The sequence below is a fragment of the Channa argus genome, chromosome 11 (assembly GCF_033026475.1).
Source record: "Channa argus isolate prfri chromosome 11, Channa argus male v1.0, whole genome shotgun sequence".
Lineage (NCBI taxonomy): Eukaryota > Metazoa > Chordata > Actinopteri > Anabantiformes > Channidae > Channa > Channa argus.
The window spans coordinates 9,099,002-9,111,967 of record NC_090207.1 but is presented as its reverse complement, the minus strand read 5'-3'; the positions used below and the strand labels follow the sequence as shown (position 1 = coordinate 9,111,967).

At 42.0% G+C, this 12,966-nt stretch overlaps 1 protein-coding gene across 3 annotated transcripts in view; it reads left to right on the top strand.

Moving 5' to 3' along the window:
- The window catches only part of LOC137136101 (homeobox protein orthopedia B-like), a 52,478-nt gene extending 39,512 nt beyond the window's left edge, over positions 1 to 12,966 (top strand). Inside the window, exons 1-3 of one of the 3 annotated variants that reach the window (XM_067521126.1) lie at positions 6,620 to 6,919; positions 7,231 to 7,631; positions 9,982 to 12,966. In XM_067521126.1, coding sequence (XP_067377227.1) covers positions 6,847 to 6,919; positions 7,231 to 7,631; positions 9,982 to 10,485 — 978 coding nt within the window. In that variant the 5' untranslated portion in view covers positions 6,620 to 6,846 and the 3' untranslated portion in view covers positions 10,486 to 12,966. Of the gene's footprint in view, positions 1 to 6,619; positions 6,920 to 7,230; positions 7,632 to 9,981 lie in introns of those variants that run through there. The other 2 variants (XM_067521128.1, XM_067521129.1) reach the window with 2 other exon arrangements.

Below are 12,966 nucleotides of genomic sequence, written 5' to 3'. Positions count from 1 at the left end.
TTTCAAATCTAATTGACTGTCATGCAACAGCAGGAGCCTTGATTGACTTTAAAAAAAGAAAATTCGATGTCCTCAACCAATTTATGCGCAATAACCGTGTTGTAAATACAATGCTGCTCCCCCTGCAAAACCTTCGGTGTCCACTAACAGACAGCCCGTCCAATTAAAAGTGGCCATCGATTATAGATAGCTGCCTGCTGGCATATGAGGGAGACAATGTTGGATTCTATGCCACTGCCAATACAGGCCGCAGTTAGCCATGCACTAACCAGAGCTGACACCAGCATATTAGATCTGGACTGGGTTAATTCACCTGCACTTGGCCCCTGTGTTGGCTCCATAGCGCAGTGGTTTTCCTGCCCGGTCTAAATGCTGATCATTAAGTTGCTTCCAGCAGCCATGATTGGTGCAGAGGGGCTCATATCATTGATTAAAAGCGAAGGCTGATATCGCAGTTATTTCAGCTCCTTGCCTTCTCCCAGCGGTCAGGCAGGAGAGGGCAAATGTAAGACACATTTAAGATCAAATCACTTTTGTTCACTGAACAGTGTACGTTGCATTATTTCATGCTGCTATTTGGACGTGGCTTATACTTAATGGCATTTTGTCACTTTAGTTTGTTTTAAATATGACTTCAGACGGAGCAACCGTGTCACACAACTTTCTGATAAAATTGTAAATGAAAAAGATCGCTTTTAGTTAATAGCGTGAGGCTGGGAGGAAATGACAGCACTAATTTTTATGTCTGTGTGGAAATAGCTCCGTAGCTCATAGTTATCCCTTGTTATTGTGTGCGAAAGCCTCTGAACCTAATTCCAATTTTTTTCCCTCTCCTATTTTCCACCAAGCTGCTTTTCCATTAACTTTGGGAAAACACGGTGGCAGGTCCATTTAAAAAGCCCATGCTCCACCCTTCCCATAAGCGCCACAGCTCAGGAAAATAAGAAATTAAGAACAGGGCCCGTTTCATCATCAGCACCTGTCTCCCCCAAACACAGAGATGGCATCCTCCAGTGGAGCTCCCGGAGGGGCGGGACAGGGGAGCTTTACCTTAGCATATGTTAACTATTACAAGATGTCTTGATGGAACACAACGGAATGACTGGTAATTGACATAAAATATGACAAAGTGTTTGAATCTTTCTGAGGAAAGCGTCGCGTATTACGGCGTATCAGCTCCGTAATGTGACTGATTAATGAAAGATCGGCCTTGCACTCACTCAGCTGATTCTGTGAAAAATGAGTTTTGTGTTGTCATCCCGACAAGCCGGCAACCACGGCCGGAAAAGACTATTAGCCGGAATCATTATCAATAGCCATATTTTCAAACTCTATTATGGCAATCAGGCTAGAATTTATTCAATAGATTTAGTTCATTTGGTTGTAATTGATAAATAATCAAAATTTATCAATGTACTTGCACACATTTCACTAACAATCAGGGAAAACTGCCCCATTTACCAGCTGACTTGGTCCAAATTAGAGCTAAATTGATGATCAATTAATCTTGGGAGGGGTAGTGCACCGTGTTTAGCAGAGGAGCAGCAGAAATGTGGCGGAGTGGATGGAGAGGAGGGAGGAGAAAGAGGGAGGAGACGAGGAGAGGATGCTAAAGAGAATGGATGGATGAGAAAGGAGTGTGGGATTTGTGAAGTGAGAGACGAGCTGAACTGGCTTGGTGAGTAACGCACTGGAAACACAATGAAGCTGCGAGGTGTTATGGGCGGCAACAGCAGAGGAAGTGTGTGTGTGTGTGCGCGCTCTTATTAAAGGTTTTAGGTATTGTTCTTATAACACAATCAACTAAACTTAATTTAGTTGTATTTATTATATATTCCAATTTTATTTTGGCGCCTATGCAACACATTATTGGTTCTTTGTGTGTGTGAATGAAACTCACATGTGACTCACACACTTGAAGTATCAGGTAGATCAAGTTTAGCAAGTCAGAGTGAGCAAGGTCAAAGAGACTGATCCCATTTATTCTTTAATTTTCTGAGGCATTAAATTGCATGATGTGGCTTTGCTGCAGTTTGATAATTACCAGCACATGTTTCTAATTTCAAGCTACTCAGAGACACTACTGACCCAAGTCCTCCCCTTTATCTGGTATTTTAGGAGTGTGTGTGTGTGTGTGTGTGTGTGTGTGTGTGTGTGTGTGTGTGTGTGTGAACATGTATGTAAGTCTGTTTGCTACCAGTATAATCACTAGCTATTCTCATAATTTACAGCTCTTAAGACATACAAAAACGTGATTGTTTTAATGTACATTTAAATAAAATCTTCTATCATACAATATTATTTGATCATCAGTTTTCTTTTGTTAAACCACCACATTACTTTTGACAGTTTGGGGGCTGAAATGGACCAAACGGCTGCGTTTTCAGTCTTCACTCTGAAGGAAAGAGACACTCGTTCAGTGTCTAAGATTCACTGGCACCTGTAATGTAAGGCACTCATTACCTTCAATGATGCATTACAGCTTCTTAATGATGGAGCCACAGTAATGGACCTAACTAATGACCAGACTTAAGAAAGAACATATTTTAATACCTGGAGCAGAACTAGAGGGAAAGTCAAGGTGTCAGAGAGATGAAGGGATTAGATCTGTAGCCATGAGGTCAGACTTTATACTCTAACCTTGTTAGGTAAATATTTTTGCTTCACTTTTAAATGTAATTAAATTAAGTTGGCATTTATTGAACAATTAAGATTATTTATGCATATAAATTAAATTACCACACAGAAAATGCACATTCAAGCAAAACAACTTGACCAATACCAGGTGTAAGAAGCTATAAAAAAAAGAAAAACATACAGGGTTCATGATCAGGCAAAATCAAGCTTTTATCAGAACTGTGTTTCAAAACCCAGAAGATGCTCTGAGCCACTAAGCTGTCAAAACAGATCTCAAAGAAGATTTGTTTTGCTGTTGACCTTAAACCCTTTATTTCCAATATCAGCTGTTTTCAGAAGGAGCGAGCAATGGCTTTGATTCCAAATGGATTATTAGGAATTTGAAGGTTTGTCGTACAGATTTTTCAACAATTAGTTGTATTATTTTAAAGTGTTGGAATCTTCATATTCTTTAAATTTGGCAATTGGAGAATTACTGTACTAAATTGAATCTGCCAAAATATTGGCAGGTTTTAGTTTTGTTAAAAAATATGATAATGTTTAATATATGATTTCATGTCCCAACAACAGCAGTTGTTGGGACATGAAATCATGAAATGATTGTTTGCATGTTCAGAGCTGCAGCCTTGCCAATTAGGCAACTAATCACACGTAAAAGTCTCTGTCAAATAAGATATTTTCTTTTTTTAATCTCACTACAATACAATAGGGTGTTGTAATTCATAAATCATTTTAGACGCATTGATGGCAAACTGGATTTTAAGGTAAAACCACAGATATAAACAAACTCCATCCAATATAAAATTGTTGTCAAGGGGATTCTGTGTACTCATACATACAATTCTTCTTGAGGATATTGAACACTAAACATGTCGAAACAGTACTCATATGTTTAACATTTGTCGTGCAGAATCTAAACCAGATATACCTTTTAATCTGAGGTGGTTCACACTGGATGTTTCTCCTTATTACAGCTGATGTGAGAATCCTAAACTCAGAACACCTGATCACAGCGGACCTACTGCAGCATTTAAAAGCTGCTGATACTCTGAACTCCAACTGTCTTAATGAACCTATTGTGACTTTCGATGCTATTTTAATAACCCCCCAACCACTATCAACCACTCACACACATCCACACACTTCAAGGCGCGCACACACGCCCCCACCACACCACCCTCTCCGTGACACGCGCCTCTCCCTTCTCATTAAGGAAATCGCTCTTCTTTGCTGATTATTTTATTTGAAGCCGTGATTACGGCTCTGTGCACCAGATCACGCAGCGAGAGAGACCAGGCGCAGGCCAGCGGGCCTAATTGGGGCGTGAGATGCGCAGGGTGGTGCGGCCAAGATGGGTGGCCGAAGAGGAAAGCCTCTAATGGGTTTGCCTGTCTCTGGCTCGCCGCTCTCATCCGTTTCTGTATCTCTCGGGCTGGGATGCATCGCACTTATTGGTCGGCTCCTTATTCCTCCGACAGTCACCAAACCACCTGCACAAAACTACAGTGTGATTTGTTGGAGAGCCGTTTGTGCAGATGGAAAATCGATTGTCCTTTTAGATTTCCATAACCGAGTGAATTCAGATGCCCACGAGGCGACGCGATAGGCCTGAACACAAGAAACAACCAGTTCGCCCACTGGTCCGTGTTACAATTGGGTTGTGGTGTAAAGGATCTCATCCCTGCATCTGCCTTTTGTTTCTTGCATTATTCTATCCTGTTCTGTAGAGGCTCATGTGAGCAATGGATTTAACGCAATTTGATTTGCTAAAAACCGCGGAGAGGGTGGACACGGAATTCTTGATCTTTGAAATTGCTCTACAAAATTGCATTTGTTTTTGGTGCGCTTCCATTAAAAGTGTCTCCTCGCGTGTAAACAGCCGTTCCGCACTCAGATGCGCCGCATTAACTCGGGAGGATTGTATGTGAGTGTGTTTTTACTGGGGAAGATTGATGTGGTCCAGTTAGGGAGGCTGAGTGAGACATAGACCCATTTCAAGTGGGTTCCTCTTATTACAGCAATAAGTTACAGCCCGAGGACAGCTGAGGGGAGATCTGCTATCTGAGCTGTTTGCACTGCAACAAACCACAATATCAATATTTATCATGTAGGTCTCCAGATAAATAGGCTGTCAAGAATAACTACAACCTTTGATTTTTTTTTTTACACGTGCTTTATGTTCCTTAAACAGGGCGTCCATATTTTTTTTTATTTAGGCTTTGTCCTAAATATACGGAGACACTAAATAGTCAACGAATCAATTCTGCAAAATAAATAAAGTTTATGATGATGATTACTGCTGTTGCAAAGATTATTGCTCTTAGTGTAATACCCAGGTTTTAATGTAAAATAGGAAATGCAATTACCACTTACCACAGATTTACATAATAATAATAATAATAATAATAATAATAATAATAATAATAATAATAATAATAAATAATATGGTCTTATTTTATTGCAAAAAATATTTAATTAGATTAGACTCAGATAATACGTTTATTAGCCTTAATAACTTAATTGGTAATTTACCTTATAGTATCACGAGTTATTCGTATGTTTATTCATATACATTTTGCCTGACAAAACGGTAATATTTTTGCACAATTACAAATGATCTTTGACCATTATGCATTAAGATTATTTCGAAAATGTGTACTTGTTTTTATACATCAGGTGTCTTACACTAATTCGAAATCAAAGAACTCCCAAAACGTACAGGCACACATCCTGACTCCAGCCCTACAACTCCCAACTCCCTCTCTCGTCTCTAGTGGTGTACACAAACGAATTGAGGATCTGCTGCTGATGATTGCTTCTCCCGAACCTTCCGGAGCTGGTCACAGCTTTCGTCATCTCAGTGGACAACGCACCAGTCTCATTTCCTTAAGTTTTCACGCTGTCCCACATATAGGCTACTTCCCCGTGTCCCGGCAGATTGCGGAGCATAAAAGATAAGCTGCCTCCATGTGGTGCAGGAGGAGAGAGGAGTCCTCGCTCGGACGCCTCCTTTGTGCGGCTGCAAAGAAACCTATTTAGTCCCAGGCGGTGGTCTATTCACCAGACTCTCACTGACATCTGCCAAAAGCCCTCTCTAACCAGCACTGTCTGGAGAAGTAAGAGTGGAGCACAGATCAATGGCTGTCCTGTTAATTGTATAATAGACCTACTTATGGACCACTGCTAAAGGGGCACAATCATTTAGGGTGTTCCACGTCTGATTTTGTTGGAACCAAACAGGCCTAAATACCTTTAATTGCGCCTGCGTTGATGAAAAGCCGATGGGAGTTAAAGCTCACTAACAAGGCTTAAATCCATCTGTACTCGTTTATTTTTTTATTTGCTCGATTTGTCTCCACAAATCCATAGGGGGATGAGAGCGATATTCGTGTTGTTTGTAAGTCAAGGGCGAGAGAGAAGTGGGTCTCTGAGGTGCTGAAAGGAGGCCTGGCGTTATTAAGGCTTCTCATTCCCAATATTTGTCTAAACCGTGATCTGTACAGTAGATCACAGTTAACCACTTTTCCTTCAGTTAAGAAACTAGCCTTTGTACATAGTATGCAAAGTAACCATCTTGGACATGAGTCTATTCTGTCCTCCTGAAGTGGAAAATTGAGCCTTTGATATGGCTAATAATTTATTGTCCACACGTTTTTGTCTCCAATAACTAAGCTCCAATCCCCTTGTGCAAAGTGAAACAAGCCTTTGCATGAGCTCACTTCCACTATACTCCACGTACACCTTGCGACAAACAACACTCCTGTCATGGCACAAGCTATACGAGATTAAACAAACACATTAAGATGTTTAACGTGGAATAATTTGATCATGGAAAGCTAATAAATCAGAGCGCGCAATGGCAGAGGATTGGATTGAATTGTAGCCTTCTTGCGCGTTTAGGTCTGCGTGCGCGCGGGTTTCGTGCGTGCGTCTGTGTGTGTTTAAAAATATTTAAGAAAAAAAAAACGGAGGTGGGAGTCACGTCGCTGACATGTCCAAGCTCCCACTCTGATTGGCTCTTATTTGAGGAAGCTCACGGGTTCTTTCAACTAATAAGCGCCTCCCCATCGCTCTAAAGGGCATTATAATGCAAGGGACCTCCTTTTTTAACCACAAACCGAATTTTCGTTCATTTAGACGATATATACTTTTTAAATTGCCCCAAAGTTGTAGGTTTTTTGAGCGCCTTTCGCCCTGGAGCGGTACGCGATGCTCTCTCACGCCGACCTCCTGGATGCTCGGCTCGGTGAGTTATCACTAAACTCCGGCCCTAAACTCCAGTGTAAGATTTCAACTTCTTGTTTAACCTTATGAAGTGATAAAATGACGGTGTAGTTAATTGTGTTAACAGCTAAGTGGTTTGTCGTTTATCGAGCAGGTTTTATTTTATAGGAATTTATCCTATAAAATTGGAATTTGGAGTGAACTGACAGCTCATGCTGTGGTGTAAAGTTAACTTTATGGTTATATTTGTAATTTATTCTACGTATTCTGTCATAAAAGTTAGCTATTTAATATAACTCCGTTTAACGTTGCTAGGCTCTAAGATTTGCGCGTATTTGCTCAAAGCCTCTCTCCTCCTCATCCTCTCAGGGATGAAGGATGCTGCAGACTTACTCGGACACCGAGACGCTCTCAAGTGCAGGCTGGGAGGTGTGGTGCCAGACCAGGGGCATCCGGGAGACATGGCCCCTGGTTCTGACTCTGTAGAGGGAGCCACGCTCCTGCCGGGAGAAGACATCACCACTGTGGGATCCAATTCTGCCGGCATGCCGGTGAACGGGAAGGAACAGGAGAAGCAGCAGCAGCAGCAGCAACCGCAGCAGAGCTCCGGTCAGTCCGCCAGCCAGCAGAAACAGAAGCGGCACAGGACGCGATTCACCCCGGCGCAGCTCAACGAGCTGGAGCGTAGCTTCGCAAAAACCCACTACCCCGACATCTTCATGAGGGAGGAGCTGGCGCTGAGGATCGGCCTCACTGAGTCCAGAGTGCAGGTAAATGCTTGAGCAATGTGGACGATTTTGCACGGGGCGATCATTGATATGATAGGGTGTGGCTTTGGGTCCAGATTCCAGGGTGTAGTGTTTTAACCGTGATGTTTACATCCGAGAATAATCCTCAGAATTACAGACCACACGAGGCAGTGAGCAAAATAGGCAAGACTCAGACCAGGAGCACCAGTGCACCTGTGTCTGGACACTTCTAATCCTGTGAAATATTTTAAGGGATTTTTCATTATAAATGTTTCAACGTGTCAAGTCTAGGGGCAAATGCTTGCATGTCAAAACTGACACCAGTAGACGTCACGGCAGTAAACCAAGATTGAATGTGCTATAAGCGCAAATGGGCATCACAGTGATAAAATTATTTCTTGTATTATTTATTGTACGTTTATATACAACTGCAGATTCTGCCATGATATATCAACATGCAAAACAAACGTGCGTAAAAATGAAAGGTGGTGTAGTAGCTGTGCTCTGATATTCTAATTGTACATCCTTTTGAAAATATAGGGACTAATGCCTCTTTTAATTTTGCCCAATTCTGAGAGTCATAATGAGCAATATATTTTAAGAGGTCATGACCAACACAAATTGTACTGCAAAGTCTCCATCGTGGTCAAAATGTTTTCATTCAGGTTTAAAAAAATAACAAGTGGCTTTTATTAATATTAGGAAAACAAACGTCTGCTTCAACTGGTGGAACTGTCCCCGAATAATTACAACTTAAAAACATTTCATGCATTCCTTTTATGTCTTTTCAATTATTTTTGTCTTTGTGTAATATGGAAAATTTAACCTGTAACAATTTTACAGTCCCATAAGTAATGTTAAGGCTTTGATGATTATCACTACAAATTGCAGTGAGTCTGTAGGCAGATACAGAAAATTAGAGCGCATATTTCGCTTAACATGACATAATTCGCTTTACATAACATGAAAGAAAATGTAAAAACTGTACTGAGAATACAGATGTGTGGCACTTTTCTTTTTTACTTAGAGTGGGAATGATTAAAATCATTTTAAAATAATTTCAACAACTGGCTGAGACTCCCGAGCAGCTACATACTGTACCGGGCTCTAATAAACCAAACACATTATCAACCAATTTCAGTCTTATTTATAACAGTGAACGGGTTATTAACCAGTGATGTGAAATTCATGCAAATTATCCCTCTGAAAGCAATAAAACCCGTGTAATCATTAGTCACCTTAATAATCAGTTCTTTCTTGCATCCAGGGCAGGATCCAGGCGGCTCGGGGCTGCTCGGGCTCCTGCTCCTTGTTGGTAAACATTAGTGCAGGTGCAGCCTTCGGTGGGCGTTTAGGCCCGTGTGCGCGCCTCCACAGCCTCTCCCTTTTAAAATGCTCCATCAGCGACGTCTTAATAGGACTCAAGAATATATTGTACTTTTTTTTAATGGAATGAGAAATTGCATTTTCTTCCCCCCGGAGTGTAATGGGCTTGGGCGACGTTTCACGGATGGCTGAGCGGAATGAGAGCGAGATTTCACTTTTAATACGCTGGCATCGACTCACGGCCTCGCCCGCGCATTAATCACGCCCGAAGATGATGAAATCTTTATAAAGCCCAACGGGCACGCGCGTGAACCCGTGGGCCCGTGTGTTTGGGGCCCACTTCCTCTGTCTCTCGCACGCGCATATTTGGATGCGTGGATTTTATTCTAACGCAGGTTGTGAACAGTAAATGCGGACCATTTGTATCTAAGTCCACACAATATTTAGAGGCAATTTTCAGTTAATTTACTTATAAATAAGACGTTGTGAAGATAATTCGCTCGGAGCACAAAGATACAAGCGTTTTCCTGTGTGTAGTCTGTAGCTGCATTGAATTTATTTACACTGAAATTAAAACCCATCCATCCAACATAATAACTCAGAAGAACCGGTTATTAAGTTGATATTAGGCGAAGGATTCCAAAAGCTTCGAGAGGCCAAGTTCCGTTTATTCCAGTACTGCAGTGGAAGTATTGAGACATTAAACTGAAGGAAGTCTTTCTCTATTTCCTGTTTTCCCAAGTTCCGTCCTGGTCAAACAGTGGGGTCAGATTCAGAGCTGACCTCCTGGTTTGTGTAAAAAAAGCTTTCAAATTCAGAAATGATATCCTTATGGCTGTAGACTTGAATTTTGTCTCAAGTGTGAAAATTGTGGGAGTGTATGCTTGTTATTTTTCTCCAGTGGAGACACACTGTAGAGACATGATTCCTGTATTGCAGTGTATGTGTTTGTGCGCGTGTGTGTGTGTGTGTGTGTGTGTAAAACAATGGATAGTGCTTCCGTCTGACCCTCTAATGGTTCACGGTCCTGTCTGTTCTCTTGCAGGTTTGGTTTCAGAATAGACGCGCCAAGTGGAAGAAAAGGAAGAAGACAACCAATGTTTTCCGCGCTCCGGGGACGCTGCTCCCGACACCCGGCCTGCCACAGTTCTCTGCTGCCGCCGCCATGGAGAACAGCCTGTGCTCCTTCCATGCCAACGATTCTCGCTGGGCCACAGGAATGCCAGGGGTCTCCCAGCTGCAGCTCCCTCCAGCCCTGGGTCGCCAGCCGGGTATGGCGCAGTCTCTGTCACAGTGCAGCCTGGGTCCAGGCCCGCCACCAAACTCCATGGGCCTCTCCAATGGCCTGTCCTCCAACGGCTCCGGTCTGCAGTCCCACCTCTACCAGACGCCTTTCCCCGGAATGTCGGCCTCTCTCTCCGGTCCCACGAACGTATCGGGCTCCCCTCAGCTGTGTAGTTCCCCGGACAGTGACATGTGGAGAGGGACAAGCATCGCATCACTGCGACGCAAAGCGCTGGAGCACACAGTGTCCATGAGTTTCACTTAGTGACTTTTCAAAAACATCTCACCACACACACCCTTCTCTTCCTAACCCCCGCTTTCCCCCCGACACACACACTCCCAGCTCCACCGTGCGGCTCCTTTTCTGATTTTAGTCCCTCCGTTTAGATCAAAACAAGAGAACGCGTGTGTGTGACGTCATCTAAACAGAACGACAAAAAGAAAAGGGCAACACAAATGGACAAACGGAAGAAAGAAACTTGGGTTTGGGGTTATTAATCTTATTAATTCAAAGGGATTTTATCAACTATTGATGATAAACACTACTGTAATGATCTCTAGACTATAGGCCCTAATAACGAAGAGCCAAACAATCGTCGTATTTGCGTTTCCACTGAGTGTGTCTTTACGCACACGTGTTATTGTGTTCAGGTGAAGTTGTGTTATGTCAAACGGTTCTTGATAAGATTGGACAAAGAGTACATTTTGGTATCAGCCTCTACCACACACGCACCATACTGCAGAGGGCCGTGGAGCTCAGGCGTGCACTGTGCATGTGGATTCAAACGCTTGAAACATTTCTAAGGAGAAAATGGTGCCCAGTCAGATTGAACGAGTTCGTTTGTTTGGCGGCCTCAGTCTCTGCTGCGTGAGACGGGAGCTTAAATCTAAAGAGAGAAAAAAAAAATACAATGATCTTTCAGTAGGTCTGCTCTGTTTTAGGATGTTTTGTGTAGATAAAACATTCTTGCTATGTACCCGCTGGTCTTTTTTGTGACATGTTTTAACTTATTGTATGTGCTATTACTTGACACATTTCTTAAATGTTTGATCTTACACCGAAATGCACCACATTGACGGGTTTGTACCAATTTAAAATGACTAAACAAATAAAAGTAATTTTCAAGAATGTCAAACAAGAATGATTCGTGTCTCCGTTAAAATGAAACAGGTGTTAGAGTTTTGTACAAAATCCTATAGGGCACTTTGTTTTCTTCTTATATTGGCAGAGACGCACTGTTACGTGGTGGCATTTTAAAATACTGCAACTTGTGGGGATTAGATTGGGCTATTTTAACAGTGTAATTACTACCAATCTGCCTGACTGATGTATTCAGAGATGTAATTTGCACACACATGCTGATATTGTTTTGGTCATTGATCCGTGACCTATACAATTTTTTCAAAGCAATGTTTGAGGTGACAGGGTTAAAGGGTTTATGAGGGATGACTGGCCCCGTGGCGGCAGACAGCAGCGGTAAAGATGTCATTGCATTGAATGTGACGGCCATTGCTTTTACCCATGACGGTCACCCCACTGAGCTGGACTGGATGGACTCTCATCAAACGGGAGAAATTCCAGACCGGCGTGTGTCTAAGGCCTGCAGACTGTCCATAGTTTGTTTTTGTTTTTTTTCATTTGAAGCTGTAGTTGGCTTAAGTTTTTGCATCGGGCACAATCGAAAATCTAACAGTTAATTTACCAAATACCTGACAAAGTGCAACTCCGCATAGTCCTAAGATGTTATAGTAATATTAAACTGGAATTTTACCAGATTGTAGCGCATCATTGATTTTCTGGGCTCACTAGCCACTTCGTTAGGTACACCTGTACAATGTAATGCAACCCAATACAGATGCTCTGGCATGAATTCTACTCGGTGATAATTTCTTATTTTTTAACTTTTTTAACTTTAAGGTGATCATTCTACTATGTGTTTATAATTGAGGCGGAGTCGTACTGGATTTGTAATATGTTAAAAGGGGGTTCTAATGTTTTGGCCACCCCATTCGTTTTGAATAGGGAAGCCAAAACATTAGAACCATCTCTTAATGTAATACCCCCACTATGACATCAGTAATAAACACACAGTAGAATTATTACCTTTCTGACAGTTTCAACTTAAAAACATTAGAAACATTAGAAGTGGCCAATGAGCCACAACATTCAACGGTTAGAGACGTTGACGGGCAGGAGTCACAATGGGAAAGTTTTCAAACCGAGTAATCGACAGGAGTCAGAACACACGGTGCATGGCGGCTTCCTGCAGCCCATGCTGACCCCTGAGCACCCACGACATAAAAAACCACCAGGTAGTGTTCATGTTGTGGCTGATCGCTGTTACTGTAAAAGCCAGTTTCTGGGTCTCGTAACTTACAGGCTCTTTGTTCTCAGGTAGTTGCCAAAACAAAAAAGGAAAAAAAAAGAGAAATGTGTATCCAACCAAAACAGCCAAGCTGCACTTTCACTGAATGTGGTTTACAGTAACAAAGTAAAGTCAGGGATTAGACGTGTTATTATTGGCTACACACAATGACAAAATAAACGATGTGTCTGCACCTAAACTTTGCGATTTTTATGTAATTTCTCACTTATCTGGATTATTATGCAACCCAGACTTCTTTGTGGAAAAAATTCTCACATCTATTGCTCAGAGCCCCAACACGGTGATGAGCGCAAGTCCCATTAGCAAAAGATCAATTAAATTATTAAAACTCATTGATCTGGACATTTCTCCAGAAAATA